The sequence below is a fragment of the Agelaius tricolor genome, unplaced genomic scaffold, assembly GCF_023055355.1.
Source record: "Agelaius tricolor isolate 1412-34295 unplaced genomic scaffold, bAgeTri1.0.p SCAF_16, whole genome shotgun sequence".
In the NCBI taxonomy this organism is placed as follows: Eukaryota; Metazoa; Chordata; class Aves; order Passeriformes; family Icteridae; genus Agelaius; species Agelaius tricolor.
The window spans coordinates 20,426,191-20,438,521 of record NW_027269276.1 but is presented as its reverse complement, the minus strand read 5'-3'; the positions used below and the strand labels follow the sequence as shown (position 1 = coordinate 20,438,521).

Here is a 12,331-nt window from a genome sequence, read left to right as displayed (position 1 = left end):
GTAATTCACATGGCCTGTTTTATATTATTTCAGTGCCACTTGCTGAGGATTCAGTATGAATTTTCCTAAAGATTAATGAGAATGAAAAATCATCATTAACAAGTATCCATAGCAACCTGCCACATCCTTTGATCCAATGATCATTCCACTTTTCTTCAGAGATTTTTATGTATGCTGGCTACATGACCACGAAAATCGTGGACAGAGTAATTTTGTCAATAAAACATAGAACCAAAGAAAATTTAAGAAACTGAAATTAATTCCTCTATTCATGTAAAGCTAACTTTAAACAATGAAATCCACTTATATAAGAGTATGTAAATCTGCATTGCAGAATCCTGCTCAACCAGAGCACTCTGACTAAATAAATTATGTTTATTCTAAGAGCAAATTACTAATAGAAAGAAAAGCAAATAAAAAAATCTCAGTCTGACCTACAGGACCACTAGCACCTCCAGTCCAAACATGGGAGACACAGTCTCAGCACTCCAAAGAGATTCCCTTTCTTATGGAAAATCCAACTTGTACTGCAGCCAGGAATGAAAGAAACGCTCTTTCAAAAAGTTGGAAGGGAAAAGTCACCTACCCTGCTGTTCTACCTGGCTGGCTGCTGCTCTCACCTGTAAATTCTGAGCAAGATCTGTTCTCATGTCCTTGGATTTCCTTCTAACAGCTCCCTATGGTAACATTGCTTTCCTTCCCCACACACAGCTCCAGACTTTCAGTCCAACAGACTCTAACAGCTATTCTGAGTTTAGGACTCATTTTGGGATTCACACAGAGCAAGAGACCAATGCCCTCAGACAGCTGAGATGCACTGAAATAACATGAAAGGGATAAAGTTCTCCAACCTCATGATTTGCCAGAAGCAGGAGATCAAAAGGATATCTGAGTTCAGGGCTCTGCCTCCATTCCATTTCTGACACCTTTCCTTTCCTGCTTAACAATCCCCAAATGAAATCCAGCACAAACCACAGCTGCAGCTGTAGGTGTAGGAATCTCTCCTTTGATTTCCTTACCGTGTTTGTCAGCAATGGGCTTTAATTCAAACACAGGAAATTGCACAGTAGTGGAACATTCTCTTTCATTCCTCAAGGAAAAAAAGGTATATTGAATTGACTAAAGGAAAAACACAGAATGTGAATGCTTTGGGTTCCATATTTGAACCACCACAGCAATTTGGATGTGCTTGGCTTCAGTACTTTATGTGAACTGAAAATTGGCCAGATAAAAAGAGGTACTAGCCTTTAGAAACTACAGCTAATAATCAATAAATATGTTATAATGAACCATTTCTATCTGCACCCTACAATAGCTGCATATACTGAACAGTTTAAAAGAAATAGCACTCCTGTAACAGATGCTAGATCAAATAAAATCATTTTAGAGCAATGTCTCGTTAAATGGTCTAAACTACATTATGTACAAGGTGAGGGTCTTGCATGGCTGCAGGAGTTGTGTATGAAGAGCTGTTTGTTGAAGCACTCTGAATACCAAGCCAAGTCCAAAACCTCAGGGGACACTTGCATTTGAGAGGTACTTCCTGTTTAAATGTTCTGGGTTTCTGCCTCAATTCCAATGACATGCATGAAGACTACAGCAGTATTCCCTCCCTTCTTCCCAATTTTAAGTCCCTTGAACATATTAATAAGATGATGCCAACAGCACAGATACAGCTGGGAGGTGACAATAAGTACAAATACCATCCACTTCCAGGGTCTGTATGAGCTTAAAGCACAACAGCACCTGGGTTTTCAACAGTGAATAACAACACTGATATTCACTCTCACATGAGAACAGGCTCTGACTGACAATTGCACAGTGAAGGAAGGGGTTGGAATTTTCTCTTGATCCGGATGGCAATAGTTAGGTTCTTAACAAAAAACAGGGTACCAGATGTTTTCCTTTTTTCAATGCAGTTCCTTCAATTCAGTGCCCCTACTTTTGCTTGTAAATAGAGATAAATGAAGCAATTATGTTAATCTAGAATTCATTTTTACATTTACAGGAAGATGTGCAAATCTGTTTCAAAACAAGAATCTGCTTCATAAGTTTGCTTTGCTTTACATGCTGGAAACAAGAACTTAAGAACCAGGTTTTTCCGTGTTTCCTTTTTCTTTTTTTCCAACTTCCAGCCTCAGAATGAGTGTCTCAAAGGAGAAATCTTTAGAAATTTAGCAACAATTGCTGATCTCCTTTGCACCTAGCTTACTCTGAAAAATAACTAAAAGAAGTTTGCAGGTGAATGAAGCAGCACAATTCCAGCCTTAGGTTTGTCACTGAATTCTTTTGAAGCAAATACAACTTCTGATGCTTTAGCTAATTCTGACACCAAAGGAAAACGTCTCATCTACAGTTCAAAGACTGATGTGCAAGCTTGCTTAATATAGCAACTAACTAGAGGACAAAATATACCCCATCTCAAAAATACTATTTTGATATTCCTTTTCCTTGTCAAGGGCCCTACTTTGAACATGGGCTCATTAAACTGAAAAAATAATTCATTCTGCCACATTCATTCTGTCTTTGGAATGAATGCAAAGAGAAGTATACATTAAAATCTTTAACAGGATAAGGATTTCTTGCCTGATCCATCTTTCACTATTTCAAAGGAAAAATTAACTGTTGGCTATTTGTATTTACTTTATTTTGATTGAAAAAAAAAGATAAGTGCAAACCATAATGAGAAGATTATTTATGTACTACCTATACTCCCCATGTAGGTACCTGGGAACTGAAGGCTGACTGCCTGGCAAAGATAACATTTGAGAGCATGTCTCACTAAAAGCTACTGAAAATATGTGATACATGGAACATAAAGAATGAAATGGAACAAGTCAGAGAAAACTGGGGCTGAATGACCAGATTTAATAGAAATATGAACTGAACTGCCTTAGAAAACTGAAATGTATCAACAGGAAAATATCTACAAACATAAGAAACAAACTAGAGATTAAAATAAAAATCTTTTTTTTTTCACTACAGAATAGAAGAAAAGGAGACACACTGTGGCTGACAATTTTCTAAGCAAAGTCCTCCTGAATTCCTAGAATTACCTATCCTTAATATCACAAGGTTAAAGGGAAAACAAAATATTCTTTCAAAGTCCAAAGAATATTTTCTACAAACTTTGTTACTCTCATTGTGCTGTATCCCTTATTTTGTTAATTTATTTATCACCACGCATTATTTTCTCCAGGGGCAACAGTAGGTAGAGAAAATTATGCACTGAGCAAACACTAAATATTTTTAGTGATGAACACTCGACACAAAAACTAAAGCTTCTGCATTCTGAAGGCTGGTAAATAATCCTGTCCTTTGGGAATAACTGCACTGAAAGCAAGGGATGGTTTATAACAGTGGCTATTTAAAGCAGATATTCTGTGTGGGTCAGGGGTATTTAAATGTTGTAAATACTGTTTCATCCCAAATCTTTTCACAAATATATTCCCGAAAAAAACTAAATGATACTGCCAACATGCTTGTTCCATGTCATTGTAGGACATGAAACAACACAAGCGCACACACCGCTGCTTTCAAAGTGAAGAAAAGGGAAGTTTATTTTCTGACTTTAATATTTATAGTTTTTTAAAAGTGACAGTGGATTGGAGGGTGAAAGTGCCACCTTTCCAATGACATTGGACAAACTAACAGTCTATCAAATTTCTCTTCTTCTATAAAAGAATACAAAACAATAAGTTATTTACAGAAAGCGTGTGAGAAAGTTCGTTACAAGAATGTAAACATCAGAAGGTTTAAAAAAAATCTTTAAACATCAAAACAACAGTTCCACAAGAAAAACAATTAGGATTTATTACATGCAGACTCTTTTGGATACAACATAACCTCAAGTTAGTGTGGTAACTGTACAAGAAAGCATGACCAAAATGCTAAATATTATAATGGGATATTTAGATAATTCTGCCATGCCAAAAGAGTACAACAGCTGCAAAGGCAGTTTGGTGGTGCTGTGAACACCTTCCCTCAGTTGTGCCGTGCTGTTTTCCTACCGAGAGCCAGCCTGGGGCTGTGTCAGTGTGAACTTACCCCCCACCAGTGCCCCCATTCTTGCTGAAGTGCGTGCGCGGCTCGCTCGACGCCAGCTTGAGCAGCTCGTTCCACTCGCGCTCCCACTCCTCCTCCGTGTATACCAAACCTGACTATGGGGCACAAGGAAACGCTGTCACCACTCTGCTGACACACAGTGCAAGCTGAGCTCTGTACCAGTGTTTACAACTCACCTGAGTTTCACACATGACTCAGTTCAGTATCTTGGGCCATTAATAGTTCAACATTTCTACTCAGGTGAAAGAACATTAACTTATTAAAAAGATCTAAAATACCAACTGTAGAGTTAGCACATTCACTTGTTTGCCCTCAGGATTACTCCTGAAACTGGCTTTTCTAGACACTGCCAGACATCTTCAGGAAATAGTAACATGCTGAAGGTACAGCTTTTAATCAAAAATAAAATCAGATTTAAAGACTATTTTAGTTAGAACACTTCCACTCAATATTTGGCCACAGCTCTAAAAATCCTAATTTAAGAATCTGGGAAATCTTTCCTAAATGGGGTTCTCACTGTTTTGTGGATTTCATCCACTCATTTTTAAATGCTTTTGATAGCTAAATAACACATTTATTTTTCTACATATTCCAAATGCACCTTAGACCTTTTAGGCACAAAACTCTGCATACTTATACCCATAAAGCTACAAACACATATGTATTCTGGTACGAAAATTTCAAATAAAGGTATCTCTTTCCCCAAACAAAATGGCAGCACAAGGAATTTGATAGCAATTAAAACTTTCACAGCAAACTTCAGAAGAATGCTTGTAACCCTAAATAATATTAACAAGGCTGTCTTTGGGCCATACAGACCTCCTTATTCTGCTGAGTCTGTTGCCATCTCCATCTTCTTTTCAGTGCTTCCCTTTCAGCTCCACTCCTCATCATAGTATAGAGAGCTTTCCGTAACACAAGGTCCCGGTCATGAAACCCCCACATCCCTAAGGCAGCACAAGATGAAATCCAGTTTTAAAGAAGCTACAGTGAAATAGAAATAGCTAATACATAATTGAAGATTCTCTCTAGCAAATAATTCACTCACTATTTTTAAGATTTCCGAAAGAAAGAGTTATCACAAATAAGCTAATGAGCAACAAGAGTTCTAACACATTTTAAACTTTGATTAGGAACCGCCAAGGATATGAGCTGGTTCAGTCACTTGCAGGCAACTCCAGCTTTGCTGCAAGCCATGGAATATTCAGTGCTCAGGTTGGTTTTAGCTGCAGTTGCCAGCAGGCACAAGGATGTTAATGAGCACTGCAGGCACCCCTTGGAATCACAGACAGTGCTGGCCCCCAAAGGCTCCGGCTCTTACACAGCAGGAAATTTCCTCTGGCTTCAAAATGAAGAGAAAAGCATTCAAGATGATAGAAAGTCTAAAACTATCACCAGTCACAGGCTTTCAAGTTCATTTTAAGATAATGAAACATCTTTATATGGTTGGGAATAGTAACCTACACCAAAAGAAAGCAGAGCTGTCCCCAGTCCTGTGCCTACAGACAGCCATGTTTCAGTCACTACATTGTCAGCTACTGGGTTTGGGTCAAAATACTCCAAACATTTACAGTAATTAACATATAAAATTAAGTAGATAAAGATAAAAGGATACTTGGAAACACCAAAAACTCTTTTCTTACTGCATCTTTCAACAAGAGGAGTCTTTTCAAAATATTAAAAATCCCAGTGTTTTTAAACAGTCACTCTTTGGAGTACTTTTGGTGGAAGATTTTAGCAGGTTAGGATGTAGAAAGCCCATCAAAGAACTTCAGCTTCACAGCTTTCTACTGATTTGCAGAAAGTCTTAAAAGATCTTGCAGAAACAATTAATTTATCAATTGGAGATTATTTTAATTCACCCCAAATGCTGTTTCACATATGCTTAAACACTACAAGGAACTAACAGAGATTGACACTGCATTCTTGAAACAGCAGAGAACTGTTTGAAGAAAATCAAGAGAATGAATGAATTTCCTTGCACATAAAGTGGACAACCCTGCAGAAGCTCCTGGAATTTGCCTGTTGACCTGTTAGAACACAAAAAATATAAGGAAAATACAGATCACTGGAGTTTGTGATACATGGGTCTGGATACCGTTCCAGTTATACTTTTATATCCTGAGAAATCTTTTCCTTTCCTGCTTTAGGTATGCTTGAGGTAAACAACACTACAGTGAAATGTGAAGGACATATTGCTCCAGAATCAGACTTTTAATGCAAATCTTTGCATCTCATGTGTTTCTGAGCTTTGGCTGGGGCTAGAGGAGAGCAGTGAATATTTCTGGCAGAAGGTTTCCTGCCCAGACTGCCCCTTACCTAGAGAGGCAGCATGCAGGAGGCAGTTTCCATCACCCGTGGTGGCCAGGGGCAGCAGGCGCTTGCAGCTGGTGCACACCGTGGACCACCAATTGAGGCGTCCTGGAAGGGAAACAGCAGTTACAGGGGGAGAGGAACCTGGAACAGGAGCAGTGCTCTGTGCAGGTAAACACAGAGCAGGAGGGGTAACCATCAACACCCTCCTTGCCAAATAACCTTAAATGTAATGTTAGAAGTCAAAACTGAGAAGATCAGAAATGAGGCAGATAAACTATTCTCTACATGGATCTAGAAAAGAAAAGAGCACCTTTAATTAATTTGCATCTTCCAGTCTCATATGCTGCATCCAGTGATGGATTTCCAAGGAGTTTATTGCCTTAATACCATTATGAGCCTTGCTGTCAGTTCCCAAACATAATCGACATTGGCCTCCCACACGCGCATGACAGATTACATTAAGGTAATAAAGGAATTTTTGTCTACAGACAAAAGCAATATGGATGTGGTAATCAAGATAGGTTACTGTAAAGGTAAGTTTATTACGTAAATTATTTCAATCAGATGGATTGTTTCAACAGCTGATTCTCCTCTCATTTCCCATAGTGTAAATCATTATTAGATCTACTAAAACCAACAGCTACACTACACTACACTAATTAAAATGACACCAAAGCATAGCCCGAGGTGCAGTATAGAATGTGGCCCTTCTCTTTAGGGAATACTTACAGTACCACTTATCCATCATTGCTATGTGAAGCATGTTTTACAGATTATAAACCAGAGACAGGCTCTGAAAAAGCCTGGCAAAAGGACATCTATTCAGTGAAGAAGTAAGTCATGAAGACTATCACCGCCCAAGCCCACACTAAAAGTGGGTAATTCCTGGCACACAGGCTGTCATGTGCTGGCAAACTGGAGTGTTAAGTCTTGGTTAAAAGATCATGGGAGCCCTCCTAATAGAAAGAAAGCAAATGGGGGTAATTGTGTAGCATCTCTGGGGATGAGGAAAAGCAGATGATTAACAGGGATGAGTAGAGCTGGTACATTTCCCAAGACTTGGCAGGTCTGTGGATAATGCACAAGTGAATAATTGAATGAATAATGCAATAGTCAGACTTTTTCTCCCCCAGCTTCTTGACTGGGAAGAAATAGCATCTATGTATTTGTACAGGCAGTCTTGCACTTAAGGTTAAACCCCAAATCAGAAGGAAGTCCAAACAAAAATAAATGCCTCTCCATTGATAAGTTCTCATTACAAAATTATAGTGAAGCTTATTTGTAACTACAGGTAATATACATTAGGGGGAAAATAGTGTAGCAATATTTATTATGTATCTCAGTTATTTGTTCTGGGTACTAAGAACAATGAAATTAAATTGCAATTAGTCCAAATGTGTTAAGAGTACCACACTGTAAAGATGCATAGCAGATCAATAAGCACATCTGGTAATCCTCAAATGATTTTAGCAGCTGGTTTGTAAATGTACTACACCTCAGACTAGGCTTGAGTTCTAAATTAAATATGCAATAAAGAAGCTTAATTTAAAGCACTATTAAACAGCCTTTGGAAAGAACAAGATCATTTTTAGCAACCCCTGCATCTGTGAAATAACAATTTGCCACCTGTTTTTAGCAGAATGTTTTGGTGGGATCATATTCAGCAATAAGCTATACCAAGGTGCTGTGTAAAGCCTAGTTAGAATACCTAAAAACAGACAGACCTTAGGTAGGACTTAAGGAAGTAATGACTGGTATTGCTTTGCAGATTAACTAACATCTATTGGTAAGAAATGCCAAAGTCTGGTGTTTGTAAATCTTTTGAGTAACAGGAGGTTTCTATAAAAGTAATCTTCTGTCAAGTGCATCCTGCAGAAAGTGTTTGGGGCTTGGTTAACACCACAAAGCTTATGGCTGACTGAAAAAATAGCAGGTATGGGTTTATAATTGGATTATAATAAAAAAGTGGTGCATTTTCATTTTTCAAATGTAGTGGTTATAGTGGGCCCCTTTAGGGAAAAACCAGGAAAATTAAGCTTAGATGAAAACTGAGATCAAACATTTCCACAGTTTTGGTGGATTGATTTGGGGGACACAAAGCCCAGGCTTAACAGCATATTACTGTTTACTTTGGCGGTAGCTTTCTAGAAAACACAAACATGAGCACAGAAAGAAAAGTGTAGGGAAACAGCTCTTGGACTGTCATACAGTATACTTGTACCATTTGTATTGAATTATACTTCAGCACTGCAATAGAATTGGTTTTTCTTTCAGTTAAAAACACGGTGTTGGTCCAGCCATTCCTCTGCCTGTACTGTGTTTTAAAACACACTACTTCACTCCAGCAGAAGTTTTCATAACATCTCTTTGTGTCAACCCACACATTAACAACACTCAGGGGAGCATGTGTCTATAATGAAAATCAGCTTGCTGCAGCAAAATATTACGAATTATAAAATTGCTTCCACCCAGACTTCATTTAATATTATCAGTACCTCGAGTCATCCTCTGTTGAAGAACCACTGCAATTCCTGCCAGAGCTCACAGAGATCAGCCTGTTACTCAGGAGCTGACCTCATTCCAATTCTGGCAATAATCAACAGCTGAATTTACAAGATGGACAAAACCTCAAAAAGTTTTTATGAATGTGATGCATTCTATCCTTTCAGAGGAATATTTGGAAAGCAATCATATTAAGGAGTAAACAATACACTGCAGCAGTAGGGAGTAAGTAAATCACACTGCCTTTGTCTAGGCCTTTCCTTTATCATCTCACACAGCACTTTGCAGTAAATTGGGAATTTTCTTCTGAGTTTCCATACAGATAGGATGCAACCAGGACACGCTGTCACATATAGATGTCAAGCTAGCAAGAGTTTAAGCATAAAAAAAAAATAACATAAAACCTTAGAGGCTTTTACAGACACCCAGCTCATATGGCCACTTCAGAACCCACGTGTGACACTGTTAGTGACACTTCTGCTCTCCCACTCCAGGTTTTGGGAGTAGTAAGCTGTTAGTTCCTAGCAAATGCCCTCTTCCTTTGCCTAATCAGCTTCTTTTTTATTTCTTTTCCCTTGAAATTCATGGTATTATACCCAAGCACATGCCCCTCTTCCTTTAACAACATCCCCAACCTCACCTACAAAAACTACTGTCCTTCATGGGTTGGTTTGAAATATATTTTAGGCTCTTTGCAGGGAATACACCTCATCTTTTAGAGTTTTTTTTTATGTCATTGACCAAACCATAGTCAAACTGTTGGTAGGAGACAATAAAATGTCTAATACTATGTGGCTTTCCTATTAATTCATTATCTTCATTTTGTACAACAAATAAAATAAAATAGGCAGGAAACTGTATATCTTTACATCTAAAACAAATACAAAAGGTTCATTTCTATGAAGTCTTACATGATTTTCTTAAGCAAACTATTCGATCTGTTTAACTTACTTGAAATACAGAAGTGTTTCTCAGAAAGTTCCAGGTTATCAGAATAAAATGCTCACAAAGTAAACTAAGTCTATGCAGGCTACAAGGACGCCAGTGATCAAAACCCTGAGAACTTCAAATGGTCAAACCCTCTCCTTTCCAGGGCGCAAGAGGCTCTGGGGATGAAGGCACTTTTCCAGTGTGTGTCAAGTTACTGCCCTAATTAATGTGAAGAAAAGAATAAATTCTTTGTTCTAATTTTCAGAGAAGTTTGAGAGAGGAATGCTAGCAGCAAATTCAGTAGTTTCTGCAGCCATTTCCAGTTCAAAGCCAGCCAGCTCTGCATGGATTAGAGGATGTCAGCTCTAAATTCACATATTCTCTGATTTTAAGGTCAGAAAGCCTCTGTGATCTTCTAGTTCATACTAGACTCTAAAGGCTGTAATTGCACTGAAGCAGGTAGGTCAACAATGGTGCTGTACCAAGGTATCTTCTGTTATCCCTATGGAATTTGGAGGGTTTGGCAGAACTGCCAGAGGAAGACTCATTCCATTTTGCCCTGTCCTCCTTGGGTTAGTTGGTTCTTAGAGAAACTGGATATATTTTCTTTGTGGGTGACTTGCAGTTTTCATGCTTCATAGTTGCCTGGTAGCATTCCTACCTTATTTTACACTGCTATTTCTCCCAGAAAAAGGCCTAAAGGCCTTCTGAACACTGCTTGGGGTTCTTTTGGTTGTTCATAGGTTTTGTTTCTATTTCCTTAAGCATGTACTGTTTGGGGCTATTATCTAAGTATGTCTGGCTTTTCAATTACCAAAGCCAAAAAAGAACACATGACAATATCTCCCAAGTACTCAGTGGGATACCAGATTAGCAGAGCTCCTGCCTCAAACGGGAGCTGCACTTCATCAGTTTGGGCTCACACAGGGCACCAGGGTTGGAGAATGAACCTCAGATCAATCCAGTGTTACAGAAGTCAGTAGAACAATCCACACACAAAAAAGGTAACTGTCTGTTCCATATCCCACAAGCAACCATGAAATCTGATTTTACAACTCTTTTATATCACCAAGGTTGGGCATTTCACTATACAGATGTGTTCATTTCATGGTTCATTAGCACTCCTGCTGTTTCATAAAGCACCAATACTAATTTTAAATAGATTTCTGCATATCCTTCAAAATTGGCTTAAAACTACTAATAGATGTGAATTAACATTAATTTTAAATAGCTATACTTTTTTTTCCCCATGGCAATACTGAACTATTGCTTCAAAGTTATGTAGTTTCTCATTATAAAAAATAAGAAATACATAAAATACATATCTATTTTCTCAAGCTGCAACAGAACTTGAAGATGTTTCCTTTCACAGTCACTGCAATGTAATTTCCTCATGAGAACTGGAAGTACCAACTCCCTCTGACCATCCAGACTCATGTCCTTGTCTATTGCATGACTTCCCCACCGGTCCCTTCCTTCCTCTCTCAATTTCTTTCTTTTATTAACAAAATTTGACCTTTTTTTCTATAATGTTTTAAAAGAAACAGAGGATTGGGATATGAGTCATTTGGCAAAGAACACAGAAACTCTCTGGCTTTTATTTCCCAGGCAGGATGTGCAAGCTCTGGACACGAAGCAGGATTAGAAATGCCAACCCAAAATGCTGGATTGGCCACCTACTGACACCCACGGTGTCACCCAGCTGCTGACAGACACCTGAGGTGTCACCCACCTGCTTGCTCCAATGCCACCATGGTGGCCTGTTCAATTAGGTCCCTCTCAATGAAGCTCCTGAAGTCCTCGCTGTACACGCTCAGGTCTGGCAGCTGGAATGTGTAGATGGGCATCTCCAAAGGGAACTGCTCATTGCTGCAGTCATTGGCTACATGGGAGCGAGCAAGGGACACTATGGCTGAGCTGGCATGGGAAATCCCTCTGGAGAGACGCTTTTCTGTGGAGAAACCAAAGAGCAGTTACAGCCTGTACCACTGCCTAAAAGGCCAGCAATGCCAAGGCTGGTGGATGCACTTTCATTTCACTAGGAATTTATTCCAAGTCTTGTTTGCTACCTTTTTCAGGTTATTTTCCTACTGTAAAAGATTGCTTGTTCCTATTACAGGTCCCTTTGGCAAGCCAGAGGAACTTGACTCTCCTTCTAGCAAAAAAGACCAGTAGTAAAAGTAACAAAATATGAAAGTTAAATATTCCTATAAAATTCTTCCTTGATCTATCTTAAGTTTTCAAAGATTCATTGGAAGACATATTTATTGACAGACAGATGATAATCAGTTAATGTTTTGAACTCCTAATTAAAGCTTACTTTAACATAACTTATCACTAATAGTGTTTTTAAGACATCACAAACTGACTAATGGTCATTTAAAATTAACTTTCTTGCAGTAGTGGATCAAATGGAGAGTTAAATTGCACTCCCTAAATTATCCTAAATGGAGGGTGAGGGCAGAAGGTTTGATTTTGCATTGGTTTCTTCTCCCTCTACATCTCAGCTAAAACCCCT

General features: G+C 38.6%; 1 protein-coding gene across 10 annotated transcripts in view; it reads right to left on the bottom strand.

Moving 5' to 3' along the window:
- Window positions 1–12,331, bottom strand: part of OTUD7A (OTU deubiquitinase 7A) — a 108,728-nt gene that overhangs the window by 20,862 nt on the left and 75,535 nt on the right. For all 10 annotated transcript variants that reach the window (XM_071442048.1, XM_071442042.1, XM_071442047.1 and 7 more), the window contains 4 exons: window positions 11,546–11,764; window positions 6,385–6,486; window positions 4,885–5,012; window positions 4,048–4,160 (listed from right to left, as the gene is read on the bottom strand). In XM_071442048.1, the coding sequence (XP_071298149.1) occupies window positions 4,048–4,160; window positions 4,885–5,012; window positions 6,385–6,486; window positions 11,546–11,764 (562 nt within the window). The remainder of the gene's footprint in view (window positions 1–4,047; window positions 4,161–4,884; window positions 5,013–6,384; window positions 6,487–11,545; window positions 11,765–12,331) is intronic.